Source organism: Melopsittacus undulatus, chromosome 2, assembly GCF_012275295.1.
Source record: "Melopsittacus undulatus isolate bMelUnd1 chromosome 2, bMelUnd1.mat.Z, whole genome shotgun sequence".
Classification (NCBI taxonomy): Eukaryota; Metazoa; Chordata; class Aves; order Psittaciformes; family Psittaculidae; genus Melopsittacus; species Melopsittacus undulatus.
Window position 1 is genome coordinate 31,123,001 of NC_047528.1, and position 16,459 is coordinate 31,139,459.

The following is a 16,459-nucleotide window of genomic DNA, read 5'->3' on the forward strand; positions in this document are numbered from 1 at the left end:
GATAACCTGCCTGATGCTACATGCCAGAGATCCTGGTTAAATGGAGGGGTTGCTTTTTTGTTGTTGTTTTGGTTTCTTTTTGAGAGAGACTGCACACATAAATCTGGGCAGGAGCTCCTACAGGCTTGGCCTGAGTCAGTGCCACTGTCTAAAACTGCTTTTTTTTTCATGTCTGCAGCTTCTCCCCTCAATGTCTTTTCATTTAGTCCTTTGTGAACTTAATGTTATGTGACCATAACATTCTTAATCTAAAGAATCTATGTGATCAGGACATTCTTAATCTAAAAAGCTGAATAAAGCAGCCACAGAGGCTGTATCCTTACTAAGAAGGTTTAAATGGTGCCAGAGTTGCACTGAATCATCGCAACCATTAAATTGCCAGCATGGTCCCCAGCATGACTGCTCTGTGCAGTCGTGTACTTTCTCAAGTGGCTGATTCATGTGGTAACCTGTACCTAAAGGTACCTTCTGTATCTCTGAGGGGTGGTTCTTCCCTTCTTTTGAAGAAGAGAGATCCCATCCAGGCCCTGAGGTTGGGCTGTGACTTCTGTACCACTTTCTCATACCTTGGTTTGCTTTTCCACATTCCCTGCTGTCACCTGGTCAAGGCCCAGGTCTAATTTTTTTGGCTATTTCCAGCTCTGGCAGAAAGTCCCCTCCTTATCCACTTGCTGTTTTATGAAGACTTTAAGGAAATTATTTTGAGACCCATACTGAGGTTATCTCCTTGGGAAAGCAGGCAGCATTTATCTGCTTCCAGAATACCTCCGGGAAACTTGGTGATTTGCAGATGCTGGCCATGGGAACGCCTTGAAAGTCCAGAGGCTGCCTGTGCTGTTGGCACAGGAACCTCCAGTGAGAGAAAGCCAAAGCCCATTTTCTAGTCACAAAGGTCACTTTGCTGGTTTGTTTGTTTAATAAATGGCCAGTTATATTGCAAGTCTGGATTCTGTTGCTCTGTTAAAAATATTGGGGTTTTTCACTGAGGTTGCTTTCTTTCTTTCCCTTGTACCTTTTCCCTGATCCTACTTATTGTATGCCTTTCTTCCCATCCATCACTCACTCGCACAGCATTTATTCCACACCAGATAGAAGCTAGTCACCATCTTCCTGGAACGAGTTTTCTTCCTTGGAGAACTCACAGTATGAGAAGACAGTACCTCCAGAACAGAAGAAATCCCCTTCCTTATCTTCCGTTTCCATGACCAGGGTGGTGTTTTGATCTTCTGTCAGTTGGTGACAGCTGATGAGAAAATGTTCAGAGAAAAGAAGAGACATCTTGTCAGCATGTCAGACACTCAAGAGGAATTTGAAAGCGGGAAGAAATATTGCCTTTGGCACCTGGAGGAGAGAGGGTTCATTTTCAGGGGGTCATCAGTCATGAGTGATGCTTTCAAGGACTTCCTTATGGGAACTTCCACGGGCTTCAGCATCTGTCTGAAGCTTTACAGTCTTCCAAATTGTTAAAGGTTGGTCTACAGGACCAGTTTGTAGATGAACTCAGTGAGGAATTTGGTGTCTAAGACTTGGGAAGATTGCAGTAGTAGCTTAACTGTTTTATGTGTGCAGCAGACATGGGAGGTACACTGAAACCAACCCAAAGCTTTGGCAGAGTGAGGGTATCATATTTTAACTATATTTTGCATGAAAAAAATAAAGCAGCAGAAGTAGGCAAAAGGAGAAAATACACAGATTGTTCTTCTATGGATTTATGTATTGATTTCTTGAAAATCATTGCTGGCACTTTAATTTGGGACTGTTTTTAATTGTGCAATACTTTGCACTCTTCCTTTTTGTTAGTGCATGTAGAACCATTTTTATATTAGAAATAAATTATTTTGTTCATGCTATTAGAGAGGTAATTTAATTTGTCTTAATTGAATCACTACCTTCTAGTCCTTAATTTAATGTTTTCCCTGTGTGTAATCCTCATTACACTGGTGTCAAAGGGAGCCATAGTAAACACAGGCTCTTCTGCAGCTCTAAATGTGTAAAAAACTTATTCATGTCTTGTACAACAGCAGAGGCACAGGAAGCTTTATCTTGGTTCTCGGTTGGGATTCAGACGCTGTCAATGAAAACAAGAACTTTATGGAAGAACAGAGGGGAGATTTTCTCTCTCAGCAATCATGTATACATCAGCATACATGAGTGATAGCTTTTAAAAATGCGTGTTAATGTAATCATAACCAATTACAAATATTGTGCAAAAAGGTGATCATTTCTGCAAAAATATATTTCAGATTAGATTTGTTTGCAGTTGTGTGAATGCTTTTCTCTCCAAAAGCATATGCTTCCTTCTGTACAACCACGGCAGGAAAGAAAGTCCATACATTGTAAGGTATGAGTTGGAAGCAGGTGGAGCAATGGACCATAGGAAGTGATATTTACTTTGACTCTTCCAGTTCAAAGCTCCTGTAAACTTTGTTTACTGATGTAAACAAAGCCACATTTAAGGTGTCTTACCACAAGTGAATGCTTTTCTGTTCATCTCTTGTCTTCTGGAAGCTCAGTCTGTCAGCAAACTCATTGTACAGTCCAGCGCCAAGTTCAGGCCACAAGGTACCGCCGTGCCGTGGGGTTCTCTGCCTGTAGACAGACACATTGGCTGTATCAGTGTGTGAATGATGGTTGCTTCTAGACATGGTCAAAATGCAGTTTAACCTTGCAGAGCAGATCACATCTGATCACATGGATCAAATCAACCGCTGTTGAAGTGTGTGACAGCAGCACTGGTCAGTACCACAGGAAACATTTTGGTCAATGGTGAGGCGTACTTTAGTGACACGTGGATGCTTGGGCTTTTGTACTTAGGTTTCACAGTAGAGTGATAAGTAGGGTGTAATATCAATAGGGCTTTGAGAAGCTGAGCTGAAAGCATGTGACAGTTGTTTGGTTTTATCTGTTTCATTTCTTATTCTGAAACAGTTTTTTATGACTTGTCTGCACTAAAGAATAACAGCAGTGCTGGAGCAGGTTTTGCCTATCCGGCGCCAAGTCAATGACATGAGTGTCAGTCATTAGAGAAGGACAGAGCTGAGCTAAGGTAACTTTTTTATCCAGAAGAAGCTAACATGAGGGTCATCCTAAGCACGGGCAACTTGATCTGTTGCTGCAGATGCAGCAGCTTTCAAGTGCAGCGGTGGAAGCAGGGAGGAAGGAGCACCTCACCTCAGGCACATTGAGCAGCAAGCTGGGCATTTGTCACAGAGTGTAGAGGAGACAGACACCTACAGCAGAAACAGACACCCCAACGCCTCCACCCTTTTGTAGTCAACAGAGAGGAATAGGTGTTTTTAGGCCATGATTCATCCTGTTGCAGCACAGGAGCCTCAAACTGGGCAGAGAAATAGTGCCCTAGAAATACCCATTTCTCTGTTGGCTCTGGAGGAGGAACCTGAGGTTCCTAGCTCAAGTCTAAGCACTGCAGCTGCATGAAGTTAGGTGAGAAGGCACCCTTAGTGTCTACACACTAGAGCAGGATGAAAAGACAAAAGTCTTATTTGCATCTTCCCTACCAGTAGAATACTGAACAGGTACTTGAAAAGCACGTGCTGTACTTGCTTGCTAGTCACAAGAGCCTGAGTGTTATATGTAAACCTTTTTTAATTATTTTTAATGTAGTTACATATAAGGATCTACAATGTATGTAACCTACATCCTAATAGTTATATACTGCTGTATATTACTGAAATTGAGGCATTTAAACTATGTTAGAGCATGGATTGGATCTCAGTGATGAGGCTGTAATAGACCATGTTCCTTCTAGTGTATGGAACATACTGTTGAAAATAAAACCTTCTTTTAATGCATACAGTATTAGATATTTCTTCTTTACAGTGCTTTATCTTTTTTATTGATGTGGCTTTTATTTTATCAAATCTGTTTATTTTTGCCTGGAAACAAATAGGGTCAGGAATATTGGGGTCAGTAAACAAACAGGATGCATGCACATGTGAACATGATTCTTTCTGAGGAACAGCAGGGACCTCGTGGCCACCAGTGATGTCTGGTTTTTCAGCCCCAGCATGAAACAGCTTTGGACAGAGTTAGCCACAAAGGTGTGGGGTAGAAGCTGTCCCATTGCTTGACACAGCGTACGCCCATCATCTGGCAATGTGATTGCACAACAGGGCTTTAACTCATCTGCCCTTTGTTCATGTTTATTGATCACCTGCCATGTTGTTCTGGTTTGAAGCTTATGTTTGGTAGAGTAGATGGATTATTTGCTGGGGTTTTTGTTTTTGGTTTTGTTGGAGTTTTTTTTGTTTAGCATACTGTCCATGATAGAAGCCCATACAAACACTAGGTCTGTTTCTTAATTCTTCCTTTTTTTCCTGATTGCCCTTTACCACAGTTGTTGCTGAGATATGTTTTACAAAACACAGAGCAATGTAAAGTGGTAATTACTGCCTTTTGAAACTTCTAATTGCACTTTCTACTTTTAGTACTTAAGTTCCAGGCTCTTCCCTAGGGGAGGCTTACTGCCATAGCCCTTGTCTATGTTGAGTCAATAGCTCTGATACCATTTTCTGTTGGTGGCCATGTGCGTAGTGGCAAGACTAAGACATGAACAATCCCTAAGCAAGCTCATAATCACAGTGGTTGTTTTTTCTCATGTGGTTAAAAAAGTACCCTCGGCCCATGTGTATCTGTGCTCTTCTGTGGAGGGTGAGACCAAGTATACATGTACCGGTTTTATCAGAAACATATTTTAGCAACTTTTGGATTTGTTTTTAAAGAGAGAGAAGCTCAGAGTTACACTAGGCTTTCTTTGGGACTGCTCTGCAATCATCAATTGTGACTTTCTTCCTGTAAAAAGCATTCGAAGAGACTCACTTTGGAAAATACTGTGTCTGTAGTAAATGGTATTTTCTGAAAACCTTTCGTCTTGAATGGCTGCCTTTTCAGAGAGTGTGTCTCTTACTAATATATTACTGGTCAGCTTGATTTCTGTTTTCCCAGCTGCCTCTTTTCTCCTATATCTGATGCAAAATAACTATCAAGGCAGAAGGATGATGTCTGAAAGCAGATTTAGGAAGGGAAGCAATGAGGGGGAGTAATGTCGAGTGACTAAAGCTGTAAGAATTAAAGAGGGAAAGTATTACAGCATATATGTGAAGCACTCCCTGTTACATTCCTCGCTCTTGTAGCAAGCATCCCCAAGTGATTTTCAAGTAGTGTCTCATGAGAAACTTGGTGCCTGTGAGAGCTTCATTCAGTCCTGACAGCCACAGGACTCCTTTGCCCCCATCTTGATGGGGAGAACAAAAGATGAAGGTGCTTGTGGCAAGTCGTGTGCCCACTATTATTGCCAACAACACTGAGCATTTGCTGTACATTGTCACTACTCTGTATTGTCAGCTTTTGAGCTGCGGAATAATGTCCTGGAAGTCAGGTGTTTCCTACTGGAGTAAAGCCAGTATATTAGATATTAGCGTGATGCTCAGCCTCTGGCCCATAGTGGGACACTGCTGCTACTGGAGTTTATGTGCTAAAAGTCATCTTGTTCTTTGGTACTTTCTCCTGACAGTCTAATATTTGAGCAATGTCAAACAGGTCTGTTGAAGTAACAATAAGTTTAGATTGAGGTTAAGATTGGATGTAGTCTAACTACTATCATTTTAATATTCTTTTTTCTACCCTCTAGCTTGGTGATCCATCTATTTTCCCTGCTGTCATCGTGGAGCATGTTCCTAGTGCAGAACTCCTGCATAACTACTCTGGGTTAACCTGTGTGGATGAACCTAGTGACATGATCACTGAGAACTCTCTGGATGTCGCAGAAGAGCAGATCATAGAAGATGATGATATCACTCTCACAGGTTGGCAACAAAAATACTTCTATACCACATTTTTGCACCAAGGTGGTTGTAGCTAATGTGGAAAAAAGGCTTAGTGACAAAATCCAATAGGAAGAAAACTTATAGAAGTATTAAATGCTGTTTATTCTGTACAAGACAGAGAGAATGGCATTAATACTGTTAGCAGGTGGCTTGCAATCCCAGCTGCACAGCTGATAATGGTGAAGAGCTCCATCCATCAGCAGAGATTAAGACAGAGTTCCCCTCAGAGTACCAACAAGATTTTTCTTTGCCCTTACACGGTTTGTTTGCTCTTATTTAGTGGTTATTATGTAAATGTACATACCAAAAAGCAGGAATATGCAGTTTGAGTAGCTGTGCTGCTTTTAGCTTCCCAAGGGTATACAATTAGCCATAAAATGTGCACGTTAGCGTGACTTGCTGGTGTAAGTACGAACAACGTAGTATGCATTTTGGATAATGACTCATGCCTAAGCTACAGATGTTCTATGAATTCTGTTAAAAAAGGTAGCCCCAGTTCTCAAGAGCTCAGAGGTGCCACATGTTGTAAGAAACAACCCCTCGCTGTGTTTGAAGCAGTTTTGCAGAACAAGCCTGGAAGGATGGGTGGATACTTCACAGAGAGAAAGAAGATCTGTTTCTGCATCTTCTTGCAGCTATTAGGCCTCACACCTGGACTGTCTCCAGGGCTGAAGACAGCTTGCTGGTTTCAATCACTCTTTTGACATGATTTCCAAAGGCACAGTGTGATACGATCTTTTACCACCAAAAGCAAAACAAAAACTCCACAAAACTTGACATGAGGAGCAGTTCAGAGAGTAAACTGACGTGAGCTGTTCTCAGTAAATGGGTTTATCTGATGAAAATGGTTCCTTTTTTTTTCTTAGTAGTGAATTAACTGTGAACAGACTGTGACCGTACACATCAGTTAGGTGATTATTCAAGAAGGTTGTACATACTTAAACATTATTTCACGTCGAGACCTCTTGCCAACCATTCCCTTGCTATTCACATTAATTATTCAAACTGCAACTGGCATTTCCTCACACTGAGTTTTTCATAGTGGATTGTTTTTATGAATCCATATTCACTGTAGTATATTGTGTGTGAATTTCTACTTGCATGAGTAATTGTGAAACTCCACTTTTGTGAATGCTCTTTTTAACATTTCTTTTTTCTGCTGGTCACATGAGAAGGGTTTGCAAATTGCTGCCAGAGACTGAAAATATGTAATCCTTGTAACCAATGGTGTCTCAGGGTTTCTGGGATACTTTGGAAGCAGACAAGCATGGTATTGTTCCCATCATCCATTGTAGTCCAAGCACTCTGGTTTTCTTTAAAGTCAAAGTCCTTAGAAAACCAGAGCTGCCACTTTGCAGAGGTTGTTGTTGTGAAGGAGTTATTCACTAATTCTGTTTTTCACACTCTCCATCCTGCTAGCTACTGCACATGCTGTAGGCGTCCCTGGACAGGGAAGTGGATGAAACCAGGCCAGGCAGGGACCAGCCCCACAGCAGAAAGCTCCTGCTCCTGATGCAAGGCAGGCAGCTATCCAGCCTGACTCAAGGGGGACAGCATTTGGGCCCCCAGGGGTGTGAAGGCACCCCACAGGAGGTGAGAAGACAACACTGAGGAAGTAGCCCGCTGCCTGCTGCATGCAAGCATCGGCTGTGGCTGCAGCTGCCTGCTTGAGCTACAGGGCTGCTGTGGAAGAGAGCGCAGCTTGCCATAGGCTGCCTCTGAAATGGGGCTAATCATAACTGAAATTTCCCACCTACTCTATATTCCAGCTGCTTTGTTTTTTTTCCCCTCCCTTCTTTGAAGTTCCCCTCTTGTTTTCTTTTCATGGGGTGTTTGGCCTCAACAGTGAAATGTGTTGTTTTGCTCTTTGAAGTTTGGACCATTCTTTCCAGTCACTTCCACATTATGCCTTTGAGAGAGGATCAGACCTACAAAGCCAGTACTAATTCCACATTAAAATATTCGTAAGGCTGAAGTTCACAGCAAAACGAAACTGAAACCACCATGATTTATGACTAAACATTACCTAGAAACGGCTGCTTAATATGCAGGATTTTTAAAACTTACCAGTTTCTCAGTACTGCTTTATGACTGTCATACGTTAAGCTTCTCTTTTCTCCTAAAATAACAGAAAATAGCAGTAGGGCTCCTGAAACTGAAACAGTTAGTTTTTAGGGATCTATATGCAGAAAGATGGACTTTCTAAAGACCAGTTGAAAGATGGACCAGTTCTAAAACTGGTAGGTTTTGCCAGCTCTAGGATGTAGCTCCAGCCTTTCAGTCCCACGGCTCTAGCACATCAGTGATTACTTACCTGTAGTATAAATTATAACTTACAGAAAGAACAGCATCTGCTTCACATGAAACCCTGCTAAAAATCAGCTTTTTAGTTATGCTACCACTCGGCCTGTACTTTTTTTCTCTTCTCTTCAAAAGCACTCTTCCCTGGAAAAACTACGCTGCCAGTTTGAGCCAATATTACAGGATTTTGAATGATTAACTATCATGTAATAAAGGGTGATTAACAAGATAAAGTGGAGCATTTGGCTTTGAATGAAGTTTTATCTTGGAAAGGAATATTGAAAATGTTTTTTTTTTTCCTTTCTAAGAGGAATATTGAATTATTACTTTTTCTCTGAAAAATACAGGGAGTAATGTTTCGTGCAAGCTAAATTCTGAGTCAGCTTGTCTTCTGCTCTTTATGTACCTTAGTGGTGTTTGCATACATAGGATGAGGGAAGTGGCTGCACTGAGACAGTTTGGGGGGTGAGATAGGAGGGACAGAATATTTGTGCTTAATGTGAATAGTGAGCATGGAAGTGTGCATTTTCATGGATTAGTAATGGTGCTTAGTAACCAGTTCAGAAGTTACTTTACACCATTTAGAAGTTCAGCAGCATTTGGCTTGTACATTTTGTGATGCTGTAGCGTTCGTGGCATGCACCAAGCTGCTTGGGTATGAGAATGAAGGCAAAGAGATGTTGGGTACTGCAGGCCTGCACAAACTCATCACCTTTGGTGATCATTTATGATGTTACAAAGAAGTCCAAAGGAATAGTTTGGTTGAAACTGAACTTCATAGTGTTAATCCATAAGGATTTTGAGTTGACAAGATGCCAGTTGTAAAACAAACATTCAAACCCCAACAATGAGTATGGTTTCAGTTAGTGTGTAAAGAAGTTATTCACTGCTGCACGTAGCATCTGGTTAAAACCAGAACTTTTTGATACAGCTCCCCAGTGAGATCATTTTCTTTGCAAACTGTAAAGCCTCATTTAAAAAAGAAAATGAAGGATCATGTGTAGGTCCCCTGAAATATGTGGGTTCTTAAACTTGGTTTTCCAGTGTTTGCTAGTGGTCAGCTGAGAGATGATACTGAAAAGCAATCGCTTAAATTTAACAGCCATCTATTCTGCAAAAGGGGGCTCTGTCTGTCTTTAGTGGATCACTCTCTATTTGTAGTACCTTTAGATTTCTTCTGATGTTACTTTGAGGCTGTGAGCCCCCTGGTTTTGTCTATAGTGAAACCAGCAGTGAATTCAAACACAGCTCTGACTAGCACAGCCCTTATCTCGGCCTGCACAGGGAGGCTCCTGTGTTGTGCACTCTCTGGAGCCACCGGCCACCAAGGAAGCAGCAGGAGCAGGATGGGATCACCAGAAGCAGTGTGGAGCTTTCAGAAAGGCTGTAGGCAGGACTTGGTGCTGAGGTGGGGAGCTTCCAGCATGAGCCATAGTTTCTTTCTGAACCGGGTGAGGAGAGCAGAAAGCTGTGTTTGGGCAAGCCTCACACCAAGGGCAAGCGCTGCTGATTCATAGCGAATCTGGATTCGCAGTAACTGGGCTGTAACTGACGTGCAGATACCAAGGGTTACACTTGTGGCTGGCCCAGATAAACAAGAACTTGTAAAGTACCCTGGGGAAAAAAATGAAATTACTTTTGGGTGTGGTTTTCCCTTCCCCCCTTTTTCTTAAGTCTTCACCCCTGTTTTTCTTCCCCCATCTTCTTCCTTTCTCATTCCCCCCATTTCCTTTTTTCCTCTTCTTCCATCCTTTTTTTTTTAGTTTCCACCTATTTAATACAATGTTAGAAACCTGATGCTTCTCAGAAATCACCTCCCCCATTCTTTCAGCTCTGACATTGCCAAAGTGTAATAAACAAGCCACTTCATCACAATTCTTCTTAAATTTGCATCTGTATCATAACTGCCAGTGGTTGGAATACCTTTCTGCAGCATTAAGAGAAAAGCTAAAATAGCAGCCACCGACTTGCCTTTGGTAGCTGAGCTGGTTATCTCCAAGGACTGTCTGAAGTTGAGTAGTGTGAATTAGCACGTTGCTGTTAGTAGGGCAGAGAGGAGGTGCCTCACCTCCTCTGTGTGGTGCCCCACACCTTGTTTGTGTTAGCTCTTGAGTTCTTGTAATTCAACTTGCTAACTCAGCAATACCCCCCAAACTTGTTTTCAGCCATTTTGTAAAACTAAATTGACTCTCTGTGTGATCAAAAAAGCATGAAGCCTGGCTTGTGTTAAGTGTTGGGGATTTGGATCATGAACTGGGAAGATGGGAGGAAGAACCACAGCCCTCGTTTTTTCAGCAACAGGGAAATACTAATTTGTTTCAAACCACCTTGTGAAATCATTTGCTAAGAAGAGGCTTGGAGGGTGTTAGGAAGAGCAATAATGTGGTTACAAACCTCATTTTTGCCATTCTGTGCCTGTGGATAAACAAGACCATTGGTGCTCCTTATGTTTTTGTGAGCATCAGATTATATTAACCCTATGCTTGCATTATAACCCTATGCTTGCATTATTTGTATGACTATTATAAGTTCCTTTCATGATCTTGGAAATGGATGGTCAACATCTAGCTACATGGTGTAACGGTTATGTCAAGCTGGTGACCTCTGCCTTGCCTGCCAATATTCACAGTGAAAAATGAACACAGCTCCATCACCTCAGCACCTGAAAGCAAGCAAGCAGGTTTGCTCCTCATACAGCTCTTACTGGGGAAGGAGCAAACAGTTGCTGCTGTCTCTTTCCTGCCTGCAGCACTGAGGACCGGGGAGTGCCGCTGCTGGCTTTGAAGTTGTATGTGGCAGCATAAACTAGCTCCACTCCATGGCTTTGGCTGAGCTGCATCTTGGTGGGTTACCTTCCTGACCATTCAAAGAATGCCAGGACTAATGACAGGTGCTTTGGCAGTGCTGTGTGCCTGTATTTAGGGTGACATCCATATTGTGGTCTGTGTTATGCTGGTAGATGATATGGAAGGTTCTCATCCAGATAGAGTGGAACCAGAAGTGACCAGGTCAGTGCTTCTAAGCCAAGCATGAGCGTGCTTGCAGTCTGCCTGGGCTGCACTTGGTTCAGTCACCTCCTCAGCTGGCCAGGCACTCCCTAAGGATGCTGTTTGGTTCTTGGAGCTGAGGTGTCTGTGATGGACCTCTGAGCCTGCACAACAAAAGTGTGAGCAGTTTGCTGCCCTGTCACACTCTATGGCTTCCCAAGCCAGGCCCTCAGTACTCACCACCTCCCCTTTTCCATTCACGCTGTCCTCTCCACCTTTGTGTCTCTCATTTATTAAGCCTGCTTGGAGATGTCATCCAGAAGTTGCAGATCCTTAGCTGTCTGAACGTCTATGCAGGACAGGGAGTGGAGGAGGTCCTGTAGACAACAGGGCAAGTTGTTGTGTGAGTCAGGGGTTCCCAATGCTTGTCTACTTTATTCTCTCTTAGACTGAGCCTCTGATTCTTGGGGAATGGTAGGACTAATGTTGAGGAAAAATCCAGAAGGTAAGGATGAGCCTTCTGAGCTCTGTGTGCTGCCTGTAACTCACAGCTGGGTGGAGGAGGTAGGACTCGTGTGACAGTCTGCATTCATCTTTACCCTCTCTTACTGATAGGATTGCTGGAGTTGTACACTTGGGGTGACACTGTTGTTGTTGTTGCTTGGCTGTTTTACTTTTTTGATTGTTCGGTGCTGATGTTTTGGTTGGGTTTTTTTTAAGTGCAGAGATAAACCTCTTGCTTTTATATGAAGAAGTGTTCCAGGGTTGTTTTGTGTTGTGCTTTATGGTGCATTTTTGCTTGCTCTGTCAGTCTGTCTGTCTGTCTCCTTTTTTCTTTTCTTCTTTTTTTTCTTCTTTTTGTTTTTTATGAGTGCCCCACCCCAAATTCCTCAAACCTAAGCAGGGAGAGGGGGCATGACGCTGACTCATGACCAGGCTGAGAAAGTAACTGAGGTGCCTTGATGCCTAAGGGAGGGGAATACCAATGCAGCCCTTTGTGCTGCCTGATAGATGCAAGTGAATTCCGCAGTGTGACTTCAGATTGGTGTCAGAGGATAAGGAAGCCTGGCCCCTGCATTGCTATCCAACAAAGATTAGCTTATAAAAGAATGTGTTGAACACTCCCAAAGGTTTATGGTGCCAGAACTAATATCTAACTTATTTGTCGTGCTATATTTATATTGAAAAAAAGTCCTCTGGTTTGGTACTCATCCTCTCAAACCAGTGTTATCTTCTTGGACAGCTGTTATTTTGCAGAATGATATTTTATTGGGTGGTTTTGGTGTGTAGTTTCAGATGACCTTAATTATAAATTGGTGCTCAAGAGCTTTGGATTTATCTAAAGGACACCATCATAAAATAGATGAGGGATTGTCAGACTTTTTGAACAGTTTGCCAGGCTTCTGTATTGCTTTTCATGGTTTATGTCTGCTTTCCAATGTGATCCTGGAGCCTGCACTGTTAGCCCTACCTGTAATCCCCATGGATTTGAATGGTTTAGGATTCAGTTACACATTCAGATCATATGCTCTCTAATAAAAATTGTGGAATATTTTCTGATCTGTCCTCCAGGCTAAATGACAGGATACTTTTGGTGAGCATCTCTTAATTATGGAATTCACTCCCATTGGACCACCATAAGAAGAAATCAGCAATACTGGGTTTTTAACAAAGATACTGTGTGAAGTATTGTTTGTAGTAGTGATGTTTCTTAGGGTTCATGTGCGTTGTGTTTTACTGCATGTGCTTGATCAGGAAAGGGGAGGAGGTAGATGAGGCAGAAACAGAGGGTTTCTGTTGGTTTTGGTTTTATTTTTTAATTCACACAACCTAAAAAATTTAGGAAATATAAGGAAATTCTTGCAGTGTGCATTTTCTCCCCAGCTAACATGCTGCTGCTCAGCTAGTTGAAGATCATGTTTGCCACTTATTTTTCCCTAGAAATGAAATAGGAATAAATACAATGTTAAGCTTTAAGTCCGGTTTGTAGCATGTTAAGAGTTAGTTTTTTCGCTCTTGCTTTTAGTTGAAGCATCTTGTCATAATGGAGATGAGACAATGGAAACAATTGAGGCTGCTGAAGCACTTCTCAATATGGATTCCCCTGGTCCTATGTTGGATGACAAAAGAATAAGTAAGTTTTTTATGAAAGCAAATCTAATCTGTATTTGCCTTGCTTAGTTGTGAAAGAAGGAGGGATTCAGTGCACCATGGTCACATGGAATTGCTAAGATTATTTTGTTTCCAAGTAGCCTTGTGTGCATAGTTTGGCTAACAGAAATCCAGTGTTGTAGACAATGATTTCATTGCTTAGCCAGCATTGAACAGGTAAGGAAAGATGAAAAAAAAACCAAAACCAAAAAACAAGCACAGCCTTTAAAAGTCCTTGTGGCTCTGTGAAAATATCCCTATTGTCCCTTTCTCTTAAGCAACTATGTTTGATGCAACTGAAGATGATGATATCGTGTCTCCTATTACACACGTGTCAGTCACGTTTGATGGGATCCCTGACGTGGTGGCAGTTCACCAAGCTCCAGACCCTTACGCTGCATCACCAGAGACTCCAGAACTTGAACAACCAAAGAAGAAAAAAGGTAAGATGCTACTGGAGAACAATCGCATGGAGTAGGAGAGCAGTGGGTGGCATGCTTGCCTCCACTGGGGGTGTCTGGAGCCATTCTGGGTGTCGAAATGACTGAGCTGGAAATTTCTCAGCTAGCAATATAGAGGAAACGTTTTCTTACTGGGTAGTGTGAGCACAGATGCTAGGGCTTAGATACTAATGATGCTGGAGAGGTAGCAAAGATGGCCTATCCCACAAAAACATGGATCTCTGCTTGTTCCTTTTTGCAGTTTCTTCTTCAGAGCAGAACTGCAGTACAAGCTGTAGGGCTTTTGTTACTATGAAAGCTACTTTAACTACTTTTTATTTAGCTTCAAGTAAGAATATGGGATGTGAATGAGAGAGTTTTTAGCTTTTGTTAAATATGAGTTAATTTTAGGTAGTTTTAAAGTAGCTGCAGTAAGCTGTAGTAAGCATTAGTCCCATTTATGGTAGATAACATTTACACAGCATCCACTGAGTGATGCTCTATTGGAGCTGGTACTGTGCATGGGGTAATAAAGTGGTGTTAGTCAGACCTTCTGCTCCTGTTATCCTACCCTGCTCCAGCATGGATCCCACCAGAGGTCCTGAAGCTGATGTCTGTGGGTAGACAAGGCATGCAGGGCCAGCAGATGTGAGGTGCTATTACAACAGATTTTTAATAAAAGAAGAAATAAAGAGGGTTATGTTTCTGGAGCTAATCCTGGGACTGAATCAGAGCATGAGGACCTTGACAGGTTCCCCTGTGAAATGGAAGCCTTCCGGAACAGGGCTCCTGCTACCCAGCCATACTCCTACTGAATGAGAGTGCTTTTTTACTGCTTCTTTTGCTGCTTCTTTTGCTGCTACTTATAAATATTGGGAGTCTCTACTCTGTAAGAGCAAGCACATTGGCCTGTGGAAATCTTGGGGAAGCCCCTGAGGCCCCGTGTGTGTCACAAGGTCTGGCAGGATGGGTGTGGGTTGGTAAATCTCCCATTCCCCTAAGAAAGCTGAACTGAAACTGCTGTGGAGGAGAGCTTTACCAGCAGCTGCCCAGAGAGTGCTGCTGGGGAAGCTACTGTGCTGTGTGTGGTACTGTGAGATAGCCACTGTAACAGGGTTTTAAACTGTTCTTTTGTGCTTTTCTTTTCTTCTTCTTTTTAATCACAGAATCAGGTAGGTTGGAAAAGACCTTTTAAGATCATCAAGTTCAACCTTAACCCCAGGACTGCCAAGTCCGCCACTAAACAAGGAGCTGCTGTCTGCCACATATTTAACCTCTTCAGCTTGACGCTTTTGTACCCTCTTTCGTGTTGTGCTTCTGCTTTCTCCCACTCCTTCCTCCTCCCTAGCTATAGGTTAGAAAACCGGTTGCTTCACAGCAAATGTGTGTGTTTCTTTTTGACAGTTACATCAGATAGAAAATATACTAGGAGAGATGCATCAGCTTAGTGTTTCAGTGACAACTAGTCACCAAAGTTGAGACTTCATGAGGTAGATGGTACAATTGGAGTGATGTTGAAGTGTTACTTAAGAATGTCCAGAAATTTGTAAGACACTGGTGTGCCAACAGTTGCTGCAAAATGTTATTGTTTTTTGTAGTGCTCTTTAGGATGACACGCAGTGTGTGGGTGAGGTTCTTTTGTTTGATTGTTTATTTTCTTATTTTATTTTCGTAAGTGCAGTCTCCTTCCCTTCCTTCCATCAGTTCTGTGGCACAGCAAAGGACCACAGTCCATACCACCCATGATTTTATAGACTTCTAGCATAATATAACCCATCAGCTAAACTTACAGGGTTGCACTGTGAAGAGTGTTGCCAGCTAAGTGAGCCAGAATGGTGTTGCCAAGTAGAGATCCTCCAAGAAAATGTTCTCTAGAAGTGACAGGGTGATTTCACTTCCTTTCCTTGTGGCCTTACTGCTGCAGCAGGAGACCTGTATACACCCATCTGTGCCGCTCCAAACCCATGTTCAGCATGATGTTTGCACTCATGAATGTCTGAGCACTGAGCTGCTGAACTACAGGGCAGAAAGACAGGATAAACAGTGATGTCAGAGGAAGAAACTTGGAAATTAGCAGCTATGCTGATACCTTTAGTCTCATGTTTGCTATGGAAGGCAGCTGGCAGTAGGTGATCACAAAAGTTACATAGACATTATGTTTAGATACACACTGCTCATTAGGGGGTTAAATTTTCTTTTTTTTTTTTCTTTTTTTTAACAAACCCCACTGAAAAAAGTGCAAGAAAATGTATTGAACTTTTTCTGGTGTGGCATAAAGTACTTAATCAGGGTGAGCAACTCACTGTCTACATATCACATTAAGTTGTCGCATGAATTTCTAACCTGACATGTTTTTGCACCCATGGACATAGGAAAGTGGAAATACCAAGTATAAATTCATTTGGCTATGTAAAAATTGCAGTAATCCCACCTTAATTCTTGGCCGTTGCACATACTTCATCCTTCCTCTTTGTAAAAGTCTCTCCTAAAAAGGAATTTAGTGATGTACTTTGAAAGGTAACAAAGTCACGCTCTGCCTAACCAAAGGAGGAAGTGTGTTAATGCTTAATGTGCTTTCAGAAAGTATCTTCTTTTAAACAAAGGAAACTGTATCTTGTGTCTCTTCGCTGTGGTTTTGATGGTGTCAGCAGCTGGAGATTATAGCTCACAGTGTAGTTTAAAGCCATCATCCTTGGTACCCTTAGCCCAGATACAGAGCAGTAACATCAATACC

General features: G+C 42.2%; 1 protein-coding gene across 6 annotated transcripts in view; it reads left to right on the forward strand.

Annotated features, from left to right (window-relative positions):
- ELF1 (E74 like ETS transcription factor 1) overlaps positions 1-16,459 on the forward strand; it is an 89,674-nt gene that overhangs the window by 51,610 nt on the left and 21,605 nt on the right. For all 6 annotated transcript variants that reach the window (XM_031045907.2, XM_034073988.1, XM_031045908.2 and 3 more), the window contains 3 exons: positions 5,651-5,825; positions 13,161-13,268; positions 13,564-13,728. In XM_031045907.2, the coding sequence (XP_030901767.1) occupies positions 5,651-5,825; positions 13,161-13,268; positions 13,564-13,728 (448 nt within the window). The remainder of the gene's footprint in view (positions 1-5,650; positions 5,826-13,160; positions 13,269-13,563; positions 13,729-16,459) is intronic.